At 38.4% G+C, this 14,081-nt stretch overlaps 1 protein-coding gene across 1 annotated transcript; it reads left to right on the top strand.

Moving 5' to 3' along the window:
* The first annotated feature begins 2,318 nt into the window (after window positions 1-2,318).
* Window positions 2,319-4,074, top strand: LOC147789856 (uncharacterized). The gene is made up of 3 exons (XM_087129136.1): window positions 2,319-3,758; window positions 3,882-3,980; window positions 4,040-4,074. The coding sequence occupies exons 1-3, from the start codon at window positions 2,618-2,620 to the stop codon at window positions 4,072-4,074; spliced, it is 1,275 nt and encodes a 424-aa protein (XP_086985262.1). The 5' UTR covers window positions 2,319-2,617.
* Window positions 4,075-14,081: the final 10,007 nt, after the last annotated feature.

The following is a 14,081-nucleotide window of genomic DNA, read 5'->3' on the forward strand; positions in this document are numbered from 1 at the left end:
GAATGTTAAAATTTCAATAGAGAAGCCTTCTAACACAAATCACATGTTAAGTGTTCAAAAGTTTCAAGCATAATGTTAAGTGTTTAAATATTATTACAGTTGAAGTTGAAAGGATGCCGCCACTGGTAATAAAGAGAAGCATTCTAAAACAAATCGCATGCAACACCTCTGCTGACTGTGGAGATCATACTTGTTCGTGTTCTGAAATCGGTTTATGCATTTGTTTTAAATCGGCAACAAAAGAATTGAAGTTCAATAATATGCAATTTGAAGACCTCAAACAAGAAGATCTCAAGAATTAAGTGTTAATAAGAACAGAACTAATATGTCTGTGATTGTTAGTGTGGGCACTAAATTCAATCATTGGGGCAAGAATAAATGAATAATATAGCTACAATACGATAATATATGTATATGTATATTCTGTTATCTTTTTGACACTTTGCTATGTTTGCTTATTGTTTTTTGGACAACAAACTAATTTGAATCCGTACCAATAGTGTAACGGAACCAAAAAAAGAAAAAAAATATATATATATGATGGTCGTCGGCAGAGCCGAAAACTCCGGCGTTCGCCGGAGTTTTCGCTCGCACACGACCCACAAAGGGCGGCCGAGGGCTGGGATGCCAAAAAGATCGCGTCCCCGACCTTCAGCCACCCTGAAAACACCTGCAAAGAAACGAGAACGGGAAGGAAAAAGGAGAGAAAACAGAAAACCGACGGAACTCCGGCGAAGCCGAAGCGTACGAATCGACGTTAAAAACCCCCATTTCACACCACAAAAGTAATCCCAGAACCCTTTACACACATCAAGAGTAGGTTTTAGACGAATCCCGTACGCTAAACACCGTCGGCAAGGAAGACGGAACGGCGGACTTTCGAACTTCTCCAGATCCCGGAGTGCGAGGCCCTTACCAACGAAATTTGTACAAAAAATGGGGTTAGGGTGAAGGATAAGCTCGGGAACGGGGGAAAAAAAGGGAAAAAAGGACGTCGGGACGACGTTGTCGAGGAGAGAGAGAGGCCGCTAGAAAATCGCGCAGGAGTCGGGCGAAGAGGACGAAGTCCGACCCGAGATCCAGCTCCAGAAACCCGAATCGATCCCCGTCCCTTCGGTCGGCCCAGAACCCACGTTACCCGTAGCCCAAACACCCGGCCTTCACCCCACGGCCCGTCACCCGCGAGTCGGCCCATCACCCGCGTTCGGCCCGAGACCCGCGAGCGACCCGTTAACCCGCGCCTCGACCCGAGACGCCTGCACACGCGTCGCTCTCTAATTGTGCCACGTGTCACGTCTGCAGCGCGGCTCCTCTCGGCTCAGGCGGCTTCATCGGCTCGCGGCGGCTCCTCGGCTCCGACGGCTTATTCGGCTCGGGAAACCTATTTCCAGCCCGATTGACACCGTTCCGACCCTCCCGGACCTTGTTTCAGCCCTGTTTAAGGAACCAACCACCAACGGAAGCGTAGAACGTCCACGAGGAACTAGGAGCTTACGTTATATTCTAGGGAGTACTTCGGCTAAGGCCTAGCAAGTAAGTGGCTCACCCGTCGTAGGTTACGCATTAAATACTGTATGTTGGCATGTGCCCGTGGTTATGCACGTGCCATTAAATTGTTTGCTAGCTTAATATGCTTAAGTACGAAATCATGTGAACGTGAATGTATGTTATTTATGCTGCTTATTGGATGTGATATGAATGCATGTGACGATGTGTGACTCGTGTACGATTATGGCTTGTTGTATGAGTATGCGAATGTGATTGAATGAATTGCATGACATGAAATACGGTAAATTGCATGATACATAACCCCGCTAGGAATATGTATGATATGTAACGAAATGAGAATGAGAATGACATGTAAGCATGAAAACGTGACACGGGGTTATGTTCATTAAATGATGACTGTAGGACTAGTGGGACCTCATGCATATTGTGTGATCATGCATTTGGGGGGATACCCCTATCCCATCACGAGGGTACGGACGCGTACATCCAAATGGCAGGACCACGATCGTTATGCCCTGCATAGCGCTGCCGTGACGGTTTTAGTTTTAACGGGTCCCGGTGGGCCCCCAGAGCATGCCCACCGGGTAGGGATAGTGGCCCAGCGGTGTGCGAACTAGCTGGTGAGCCCATACTCGCACGTATGGGCTGCGTGTAGAGTATATGGTACACGTCCACGATTACCTGTTAGGATTACACCGTTGGGAAAACGAAATGAAACGAAACGAAACGAAAAAGAAACGAAACGGAACGATAGGTCCCATCATTTCATTGCATGTGTTTGACGCATAACCCCGATAGGGGGTCTGTTAAAAGATTACGTGTTTAGATTGCTGTATTTGATTTAAATCTTCTGATGGTTAGGAGTCGATTTGTTTTTTATTTGATTTACTCTTGATTTGATTAGATTTTGTTTTGATTTGTTTACGGATTTGTTACCAGATTTTCTGATTTCTAGGTAGATTTTTTAGATATCTCTTTCTATTCTCTGTGTATATATAGAGCATTCTTGCTCTTCAAAATTCAATCATCTCATCAATTATTCAATCAATCCCTCTTTCACTAACAATTGGTATCAGAGCTATCTTCTTAAGGGATCTGTGAGATCAAGATGGAAGGAGAATCCAGTTTTTCCGCTGTTGCACCACCAATCTTCGATGGAGACAATTATCAAATGTGGGCAGTTCGTATGGAGACTTATTTGGAGGCCTTGGATCTTTGGGAAGCAGTAGAAGAGGATTACGAGGTCCCTCCACTCCCAGCAAATCCTACTGTAGCACAAATCAAATTACATAAGGAAAAGAAGACGAGGAAATCAAAGGCGAAAGCTTGCCTATTTGCCGCTGTATCTCAAATGATCTTCATGCGAATAATGTCCCTCAAAACAGCAAAGGAAATCTGGGATTATCTCAAGACCGAATATGAAGGAGATGAGAGGATTCGTGGAATGAAAGTCCTGAATTTGATCAGGGATTTCGAGTTGCAGAAGATGAAGGAGTCAGAGTCGATAAAAGAGTACTCTGACAGACTTCTCAGCATCGCCAACAAGGTGAGATTGCTTGGTTCTGTATTAAATGATTCCAGGATCGTTGAAAAGCTGCTAGTCACTGTTCCAGAGAAGTTTGAAGCCACCATTACTACTCTGGAGAACACCAAAGACTTGTCAAAGATTTCTCTTACAGAGCTCTTGAATGCTTTACAAGCACAAGAGCAAAGGAGGTCTATGAGGCAAGAAAGGGTGATTGAAGATGCCTTACCTGTTAAGCATCAGGACAGGTATAAAAACAAGAAAATTTTCAAAAACCAATCGACGTATGGAGATCCATCTGCAGATTATCAGAAGACAAAAGGAGGAGGTTTCAGAAAATCCTATCCACCTTGCCGCCATTGTGAGAAGAAAGGTCATCCACCATTCAAGTGTTGGAGAAGACCTGACGTCTTCTGCTCCAAATGCAATCAACTTGGACATGAAGCTGTGATCTGTAAAGCCAAAGATCAGGTGAAAGAAGTAGATGCAGAGGTAGTTGATCAAGAAGAGGAAGAAGAAGATCAATTGCTTGTGGCCACTTGTTTCTCAGGCAAAGAATCAAGCGAGAGTTGGTTGATTGATAGTGGGTGCACAAATCATATGACATATGACAAGGAGTTTTTTGAGGAATTAAGAGACACTAACGTCAAGAGAGTGAGGATTGGCAACGGTGAACACTTGGAAGTCAAAGGAAAAGGCACAGTAGCTATAACAAGTTATGAAGGTACAAAATTTATTCCAGATGTTTTATTTGTACCTAAAATTGATCAAAATCTCTTAAGTGTTGGTCAGTTACTTGATAAAGGCTATAAAGTGTTGTTTGAGAATAAACAGTGTTTTATCAAAGATGCTAGTGGCAAAGACTTGTTCAATGTCAAAATGAAAGGAAAGAGCTTTGCTCTAAATCCGATGGAGAAAGAGCAGATGGCCTTTATATCCAAAGCTAGTGCCACTGAGATTTGGCACAAAAGACTTGGGCACTTTCATCATCGAGGTTTGCTTCAGATGCAGTCAAAGAAGCTGGTGGAAGGACTCGCTGACATTAATGATGACATGCCTCCTTGCCGTGCTTGCAATTTTGGGAAGCAACATAGGCAACCCTTTCCTAAACAGGCATGGAGAGCCTCGAAAAAACTGCAGCTGGTTCATACTGATCTTTGTGGTCCTCAGCGAACACCATCATTAAATGGTAATCTTTATTACATTATTTTTATTGATGATCTAACAAGAATGTGTTGGATCTTCTTTATGAAGCAAAAGTCAGAGGTTGCGGGTGTATTTTGGAAACTCAAGGCCAGAGTCGAGAATGAAAGTGCATGCTTGATTCAGACTGTAAGATCAGATAATGGCAAGGAGTACACTTCAGAAACTTTTAACAGGTTTTGTGAAGAGGCTGGAATTGAACATCAGTTGACAGCACCATACACTCCTCAACAGAATGGCGTCAGTGAAAGGAGGAATAGATTCATAATGGAGATGACGAGATGCATGCTTCATGAGAAGGATCTTCCAAAACGTTTTTGGGGAGAAGCAGCAAACACTGCTGTGTACTTGCAAAATCGAATTTCAACAAAAGCTGTGAAGAACCTGACGCCATTTGAAGCTTGGTATGGTTACAAACCTTCTTTAAAGTTCCTTAAAGTATTTGGGTGTCTTTGCTTCACTTACATTCCACAGATCAAGCGTGATAAGCTTGACAAGAAGGCAGAAGCTGGCATATTTGTTGGGTATAGCACTATATCCAAAGCTTACAGAGTTTTTCAACCGCACACTAGTCGAGTTATCATGAGCCGAGATGTTCATTTTGCTGAAAATGAGCAATGGAATTGGGAAGAACTGACAAAGGTGAATCAGATTCCTAATGCACCAAACAATTTAACCTTTGGTAGCATGTTAGAAGAATCTGAAGATGAACGACAAGAAGAGTCTGAAGATGAACAACAAAATGATTTGGTTGATGATGCACCTGTGAGAGGTACAAGGTCACTATCTGATATTTATCAAAGGTGTAATGTAGCTATTTGTGAGCCTGCAGGGTTCCATGATGCAAAAAACAGCCAACATTGGATGGCTGCAATGCAGGAGGAGCTTTCGATGATCGAGAAAAACAAAACATGGAAGTTGGTTGATCGACCTCTAAACAGAAAGATAATTGGAGTAAGATGGGTATTCAGAACAAAGCTAAATCCTGATGGTTCAGTTAACAAATACAAAGCAAGACTTGTTGTGAAGGGATATGCACAAGTTTTTGGAGTTGACTATTCAGAAACATTTGCACCTGTTGCCAGGCTTGATACAGTAAGATTGTTGCTTGCTCTTGCTGCTCAAAAGAGTTGGAAAGTATTCCAGTTAGATGTTAAATCTGCATTCTTAAATGGAGTCTTGCAAGAAGAAATTTTTGTCGAGCAACCTGAAGGTTTTGTTAGCAGAGGCAATGAAGATAAAATCTACTTGCTGAGAAGGGCTTTATATGGTCTTAAACAGGCTCCGCGAGCATGGTACAGTAAAATTGATGATCATTTGGTTGGTCTTGGCTTTCAGAAAAGTCAATCTGAACTCACACTGTATGTCAAGCATGAAGGTACAAATACTTTAGTCATTTCTCTTTATGTAGATGACTTATTAATTACAGGAAGCAATCCAAAGCAAATTAACAAGTTCAAACTGGAAATGAAAAAGATATTCGAAATGACAGACCTTGGTCTAATGTCATATTTCCTTGGCATTGAGATCAAGCAAACCCAAGATGAAGTGTTCATTTGTCAAAAAAAGTATGCAAAGGAGATACTAAAAAAATTTCAGATGGAGGATTGCAAAGCAATGAATACTCCTATGAATCAAAAGGAGAAGTTGGTCAAAGATGATGATTCTGCCAAAGTTATTGAAGCTGAGTTCCGGAGCTTGGTAGGGTGCCTGATGTACTTAACAACAACCAGACCTGATATCGTAAATGCTGTAAGTATTCTCTCCAGATTTATGCATTGTCCCAATGAGACTCACATGAAAGCTGCAAAGAGAGTTATCAGATACATCAAGGGGACCTGGAATTATGGAGTGAAGTTCTTAAAGCACAAGGAAATGAAGCTAATTGGTTTCTCTGACAGTGATTGGGGTGGCTCAATCGATGACATGAGGAGTACATCTGGTTACTGTTTTTGCCTCGGATCAGGCATGTTCTCTTGGTGCTCAAGAAAGCAAGAAACTGTAGCTCAATCCACTGCTGAGGCAGAATTGATAGCTGCAACCGCCGCAGTAAATCAAGCTCTCTGGTTAAGGAAAATTCTCGTGGATCTAAACTTGGAGCAAAAACACAGCACTGAGATACTAGTTGATAACCAAGCTGCTATTGCAATCTCCAATAATCCAGTTTTTCATGGAAAGACTAAGCATTTCAACATCAAGTTATTCTTTGTTCGAGAAGTTCAAAAGAGTGGTGATGTGACTCTTTGCTATTGCAAATCTGAAGATCAAATTGCAGATGTCCTTACCAAACCGCTGCCACTTAGCAAGTTTGAAGATTTCAGAAAAAAACTTGGAGTTTGCAGCATCTAAACCAGGAGGAGTGTTAAAAGATTACGTGTTTAGATTGCTGTATTTGATTTAAATCTTCTGATGGTTAGGAGTCGATTTGTTTTTTATTTGATTTACTCTTGATTTGATTAGATTTTGTTTTGATTTGTTTACGGATTTGTTACCAGATTTTCTGATTTCTAGGTAGATTTTCTAGATATCTCTTTCTATTCTCTGTGTATATATAGAGCATTCTTGCTCTTCAAAATTCAATCATCTCATCAATTATTCAATCAATCCCTCTTTCACTAACAGGGTCACTTACTGAGTATTTATTTAAATACTCAGGCCATGTGCTACTACATTTTTCAGGTTAAGGCAAGGCATTTCTGTACGGCTGACGATGGCATCGCAACTCGAGATCATGGCACATGCATAGGATAGTGGTATTTATTTTCTTAGACTTAGGATAGAATAGGATGTTTTAAACTTAAACGCTTATTTATTTTATTTCGGGTCTTTTGTTGTGTCGTTTTAAAGATGTTTTTGAAACACGCAAGTCCATGGCTGTGTTTTTAAGTTAAAGGTTATGTTTTATGGAATTTCAATGAAGTCTTCCGCATTCAATGTTTTATGGTATGTACACAGTAGCGACCTTAAATTAAGTAGAAAATTTCGGGTCGTTACAAATTGTCCTAAAAAAAATAATTAAATTTTGTACGAGGTAGTAATAATGCATTTAATATATTTAAAAATAATAGAAAATTTCATGACTAGTCTATCGAGTTTGTAAAAGAAAATGACATCATTGTTAAGGAAATTTCATAGTGAATGATAGAAAAGATAAGGAAGACTATCCCTAGGCACTCACAAATGTGTAACAACTCTTGCCCAATATTTAAATCAAGATTCAAAATCTTGATTCAACACCTAATGGCTCTAGTATTCCCATGTTAGTAGTCACGTTACTTACTCTTGCTTCTAACAGTGAAAATTATTCCCACAAACCAATACGAGTTGTCCTAACATACTTTGTCCTCACTCACATGTATTATAGGAAAATTTCTAGAATGTCACCCAACATAGAATTACTCCAAATAAAGTATGTTAAAAAATGAAGTTTCTATTATTGAGCCACTAAAAAGGAAGACGCACATTGTTGGAATAGATTGTAACCTTTATTTCCTTTAAGACTTTCTTAGTCATCTTAACTTCAGGATCACTCTCACTCTGATATGTTCTCAATTCATTCATGTACTCCTCTTTACTTAGGTGTCACATACCCACAAGATTTCTCCTTGGTTTGCCCCTGAATCACATCTTACTGTGAGAGGTATTGCTCTTATCCCAATTATAATGACTCTAATTTTCTATTAAAACCAAGGTCGCAACTACATGCATAATATAACTAGAATGCGTGGAGAAATTCATTTAAAAGAAATGACGCTATGGACTTAAACGTTTGTAATAAATTTTTTTAAACAATATAACGGGAAATAAATAGCATAAAATTTTTAAATAAAATAAGAAAATGATCGATAATCTAACCTAAGAACTACATATAACATGTATGCATCTACCCAAACTTCAATTCTAGATTTCGACTTACCTCGAGTCACTACCGTCATTAAAGAATAATCATTTTGTGCAGAAATAAGCATTTAAACTTTATCCTAAAATATAAATTTCATCATAAAACACTGTCATGGACTTACATTGTAACGACCCGAAATTGTTTACTTAATTTTAGGTCGCTACTGCATACATACCATAACATTGAATGCGAAAGACTTCATTTAAATTCCATAAAACATAACCTTTATCTTAAAACACAGTCATGGACTTACGTGTTTTGAAAACAGCTTTTAAAAAGACACAACAAAAGACTAAATAAAATGAATAAGAGTTTAAGTTAAAAATATCCTATTGTAGCCTAAGTCTAAGAAAATAAATTCCACTATCCTACGCATGTGAAATGGTCTCGAATTGCGATGTTGTCAGCCGTACAAGAATGTCTTGCCTTAACCTGAAAAATGTAGTAGCACATGGCTAGAGTATTTAAAGAAATACTCAGTAAGTGACCCCACTATTGGGTTAAATGTAACAATCACATGCAATGAGATGATGAGACCTATCTTTCATTCCGTTTTCCCTATGGTGCTGTCCTAACAGGTAATTTTTGACGTGTACCAACTCTACACACAACCGATACGTGCGAGTATGAGCTCACCAGCTAGTTCGCACACCACTAGGCCACTTTCCTTATCCGGTGGGCATACTCTGGGAGCCCCTTAGGCCGACCACCCACTAGAACTAGTAACCATCCCGGCAGCGCTATGCAAAGCATAACAATCATTGTCCTGCCATTGGATGTACGCGTCCGTACCCTCGTGATGAAGGGTATTCCCTCAAATGCATGAGCACACATAATGCATGAGGTCCCAAAACTTTTCCATTTTTATTATTCTTTAATACAACCCCGTTAGCATTATGTACATATCATATCATTTTTCATATCGTTTCAGATATAGTTCATCATTCATATCATATCTCAAATCATACATAATTTCTAATGGGGTTATATTTCATGCCATTTATCGTGATTTCATGTCATTCATATCATGCTGTATACACACAATTTAAGAGACCTAACATAACGTTCTATGCTTTTAACATAACATTTCATCATATACACATCATACCATGACATATTGCATCACAATGTATCATATCATAAACAAGTCATAACGTAAACACTTTGTAGTCATATCGTTCTCTAACTTATCATAACCTTAACGTTCTTATACATATCATTACGTGAACGTACCATAGTCATATCATCACAAGAACGTATCCTAACATTACCGTTCTATCAATCCTAACGCTATCGTTCTATCAATCTATCACAAACCTATCCCTTTCTACCCGTAACCTAACCGTATTCTTCCATCAATCTTTCTTATCCATACACTCCAGTATGTAACCTAACATTAATGTTAATGAACGTATTTTACTCCTATCGTTACATTTCGTTTTGTGCATCCTTCTCGTATCCTATCTCAAACATATCCTTGAACACATCGTACCATAATTATTATCACACAGTTCACATATTATAATATACACATAACATATAAGAAGCATATCGATCCACAAACAATTCACACATATCAATATATATGAACGTGCAGAACCACGGGGCACGTGTCAACATCAAATATAACTATGCCGATAGTAAGGTCACTTACCTGGTTAGCTTAAGTCGTTGTCACGAATATATCCTTAATGAGAGTTCAATTCCGTCCTTTGAAATCCAAGTTAACCTATGTGAGTCCATGACATCAGTTTCAAGTTTGAACTCTATAAAATTATTTCTCTAATATACATTTGCCATCTTAAAATTCTGATATTTCCTGTAAGACAAAATTCGATGGAGTTCCTTGCGCTCTGATATGTCCTGTTTTATTGTTAAATTCTGTTCAACAAATCTTTCCTCAATCTCCCTCCCTCTCTATAATTATTTTCATTTTGTAAATAGATTTTCAATTGTGTAAACAGATATTACTGACCAATTTTGAGTCGATTGTTTGGCTACTATCTCCCAGTTTATAGATTTGCCAACTAAAATTTATTGAATCTAACCTTATTTTCTATAACTTAAAATACTAAGAAAAATCTAATCAATTGGATATGGGATCTGACTATTACAGGATCCGGTAAAATATAAAAGAAGAAAGGTCTGTAATAAGCCTAATGTGTATGGGCTTTAATGAATGAAGAAAGGTTTGTAATTTTATGGAGTCATTAGAGTCCATTTTAGGTTGTAATTGATCGAAAATGGAAGAGATAGCAAGCTGAACCGAAGAAGATGGAAGAGGCGGTTCGAGTATTTTTTCTGCCGTTGGGGTCCGATTCAACGTTTTTAAGGGTTGGTTCGCCTAGTTCGTGATCCTTGGGAACGGCTCAAGTTCTTTTTAATTATTAGTGTAATAATTTAGTTAATTGCTTGCTTTAAAATGCCAAAACCAACCCACTTTAGCGTGTTTAATTAATTATGCATTATGAATGTATGTTTTAATTAAATAGAAAATGTATATGCATAAAGTATGTCATATAGATTTAAAATCCCACCATAGGCTAAGCATGTTTCATGCATTCCAAGTATGTTATAAGTGTTATAATGTATAGTATGCATGTTTAGGGTTCCATGAGTGAAAGATATAAATTGTTATATTATTGCATGGAATGGATGATTATATAATTGTTATATAAAGCATGTTAGATGCATGTTATAGGTTATTTTCAACGTCATAAAACGAGATAGACGTTAAAAATCTATAATAAAGATAAGTGCATGCTCACTTAGGGTTGAGATTCGAGCACGATCAATTTTAATAGTTAAAATAGGTCGATGTCTTACAAAATTGCGGTTACGAGAAAGCTCACCTGGCACGATCTTGGCTAAGGCTGGAGGTACTTAAGTTGACGGTTTACGGAACACCTACTACCTGGAGATCGGACCAGTACTTGAGCTTAGTTAGCCAAGTTTTATGAGCATGCTTAAGTGATGTAAGATTTAGAAAAATCACCTAGACTTAAGTTATATTTAATTAGCCGGAATATACTTAAGTAATGAGTATACCCAACCATCTAAAATACTTAGTGGGAGGAAAAAGGTGTATAAGATACATCGTTTTCTTTTCACGCTCTCTGTAAAATTCACACAGTGAGATTCATGCTTGGCCTCGTGTCGCCCTGGGAGCGTCCTCCATTCGGAAGGTATTTGCATGAGTGAATAACAAGGTGAATAGAGAAAGTATTTATAGTAAGTGGGAGAAGGAAGTATGTCAAATACGTCCTATGGTCTCCACCACTAGGTTGCACCGTAAGGTTCCCATGTTCCACCTGCATGTTGCCCTAGAGCAACTACCCATTCGGAGGGTCGTAACATGGGAGTCGAAACAACGCAAACTCCAGAAATGGATAGGATTTCTTAGGTCCGTTCCCAACTTTGGCTTTTTCATTCGATAGCATTGTTGGGACCGATCTATGAGGTCTGAAAATTGCGGGTCACACTTACGAAGAAATACTAAGAGTTGGTATATTCTTGACCAAAATAGCGATAACTAAGAACACTATAGGAACAAGAGTTATTCTTGGAATAGTGTTTAAGTCAAGAATGTCTTGGTTTAGTGAATGAGTGATTGACTGCCCCTCGGTAGCAGTTGCTCTAACTCACTAAAGTATCGTTGCAAATTAATAATGATTTGGGTACATTATTATATTTGCTAAAACTGATTGGATTAAACAGGATTAAGTCAAATCACTAATAGAATTTTCTTTATATCACAGCATGACAAACTCAATAGTACAATTACTCGCTTCTGAGAAATTAAACGGCGACAACTATACAACTTGGAAATCAAACCTAAACACAATACTGGTCATTGATGATTTAAAGTTTGTTTTAACTGAGGAGTGTCCTCCAAACCCCAACTCGAATGCAAACCGAACAGTTCGGGATGCGTATGACAGATGGATAATGGCAAATGATAAAGCCCGAGTGTACATTCTAGCCAGCATATCTGATGTTTTGGCTAAGAAACACGATGTTATGGGTACTGCTAAAAAGATTATGGAATCTCTAAATGGGATGTTTGGACAACCGTCCTTCTCCCTTAGACATGAAGCCATAAAATACATTTACAACTGTCGTATGAAAGAAGGGACCTCAGTTAGAGAACATGTCCTGGACATGATGGTCCATTTCAATGTGGCAGAAGAAAATGAAGCTGTCATTGATGAGAAGAGTTAAGTTAGTTTTATCATGATGTCTCTTCCGAAGAGCTTCTTCCAGTTCCGCACCAATGTGGTAATGAACAAAATAGAATATAATTTGACTGCTCTTCTCAATGAGCTACAGACTTATCAGTCTCTCTTAATGAACAAGGGACAAACAGGAGAAGCGAATGTTGCTATCTCCAAGAAATTACTACGAGGATCGTCCTCCAAAAATATGTATGGACCTTCAACTTCTAAAAGTGTTTTGATGAAGAAGAAGGGTAAAGGGAAAAATAAGATTCCTACTAACCGCAAACACAAGGTTCAAAAAGCAGATAAAGGAAAATGTTTCCATTGCAATGAAAACGGGCACTGGAAGAGAAACTGCCCAAAATACCTTGCAGAGAAGAAAGCCGAAAAGACACAACAAGGTAAATATGATTTACTCGTTGTAGAAATATGTTTAGTAGAGTATGACAACTCAACTTGGATACTAGATTCAGGGGCGACTAATCATATTTGTTCTTTTTACCAGGAAACTAGCTCCTGGAGAATGCTTGCGGACGACGAGATAACACTCAGGGTTGGAACAAGAGAGGTTGTCTCAGCAAGATCAGTAGGAAATTTGAAGTTGTTTTTTGGAGATAAATTCATTATATTAGATAATGTACTTTTTGTTCCTGAAATGAAAAGAAATCTAATATCTATCTTTTGTTTATTAGAACAATTGTATAAAGTATCTTTTGAAATCAATGAAGTGTTCATTTGCAAAAGAGGTATTCATATTTGTTCTGCAAAACTAGAAAACAACTTATATATGTTAAAACCGAGCGAAACAAAAGCTATTTTAAATACCGAGATATTTAAAACAGCTGAAACTCAAAATAAACGACAAAAGATTTCTCCTAATACCTATCTTTGGCACTTAAGACTAGGTCACATTAATCTCAATAGGATTGAGAGATTGGTTAAAAGAGGACTTCTAAATGAGTTAGAAGACAACTCTTTACCTCCATGTGAGTCTTGTCTTGAGGGTAAAATGACTAAACGATCATTTTCCAAAAAAGATTGTAGAGCCAAAGAAACCTTAGAACTCGTGCATACAGATCTCTGTGGTCCAATGAATGTCAAAGCACGAGGAGGGTATGAATCTTTCATCAGTTTTATTGATGATTATTCAAGGTATGGCTGTCTTTACCTAATGCATCACAAGTTTGAAGCTCTTGAAAAATTCAGAGAGTATAAGATTGAGGTTGAGAATCTATTAGGTAAAACTATTAAAACACTTCGATCAGATCGAGGAGGAGAGTACATGGACTTAAGATTTCAAGACTATATGATAGAACATGGAATAAGGTCACAACTCTTAGCCCCTGGTATGCCTCAACAAAATGGTGTATCAGAAAGGAGAAATAGAACTCTATTAGACATGGTTCGGTCTCTGATGAGTTTCGCTCAATTACCCTATCCGTTTTGGGGATATGCAATGGAGACTGCTACATACATTTTGAACATGGTTCCTACTAAGAGTGTTTCAGAAACGCCTTATGAGTTATGGAAAGGGCGTAAAGGTAGTTTACATCACTTCAGAATTTGGGGATGTCCAGCACATGTGTTGTTGCAAAACCCCAAGAAATTAGAACGTCGTTCAAAATTATGTATATTCGTAGGATACCCCAAAGAGACGAAAGTTGGTTTGTTTTATGACCCTCAAGAAAATAGAGTGTTTGTATCCACAAACGCTACATTCTTAGAG

This window comes from Cucurbita pepo, chromosome 12, assembly GCF_057944985.1.
Source record: "Cucurbita pepo subsp. pepo isolate OVF chromosome 12, ASM5794498v1, whole genome shotgun sequence".
NCBI classification, from domain to species: domain Eukaryota; kingdom Viridiplantae; phylum Streptophyta; class Magnoliopsida; order Cucurbitales; family Cucurbitaceae; genus Cucurbita; species Cucurbita pepo.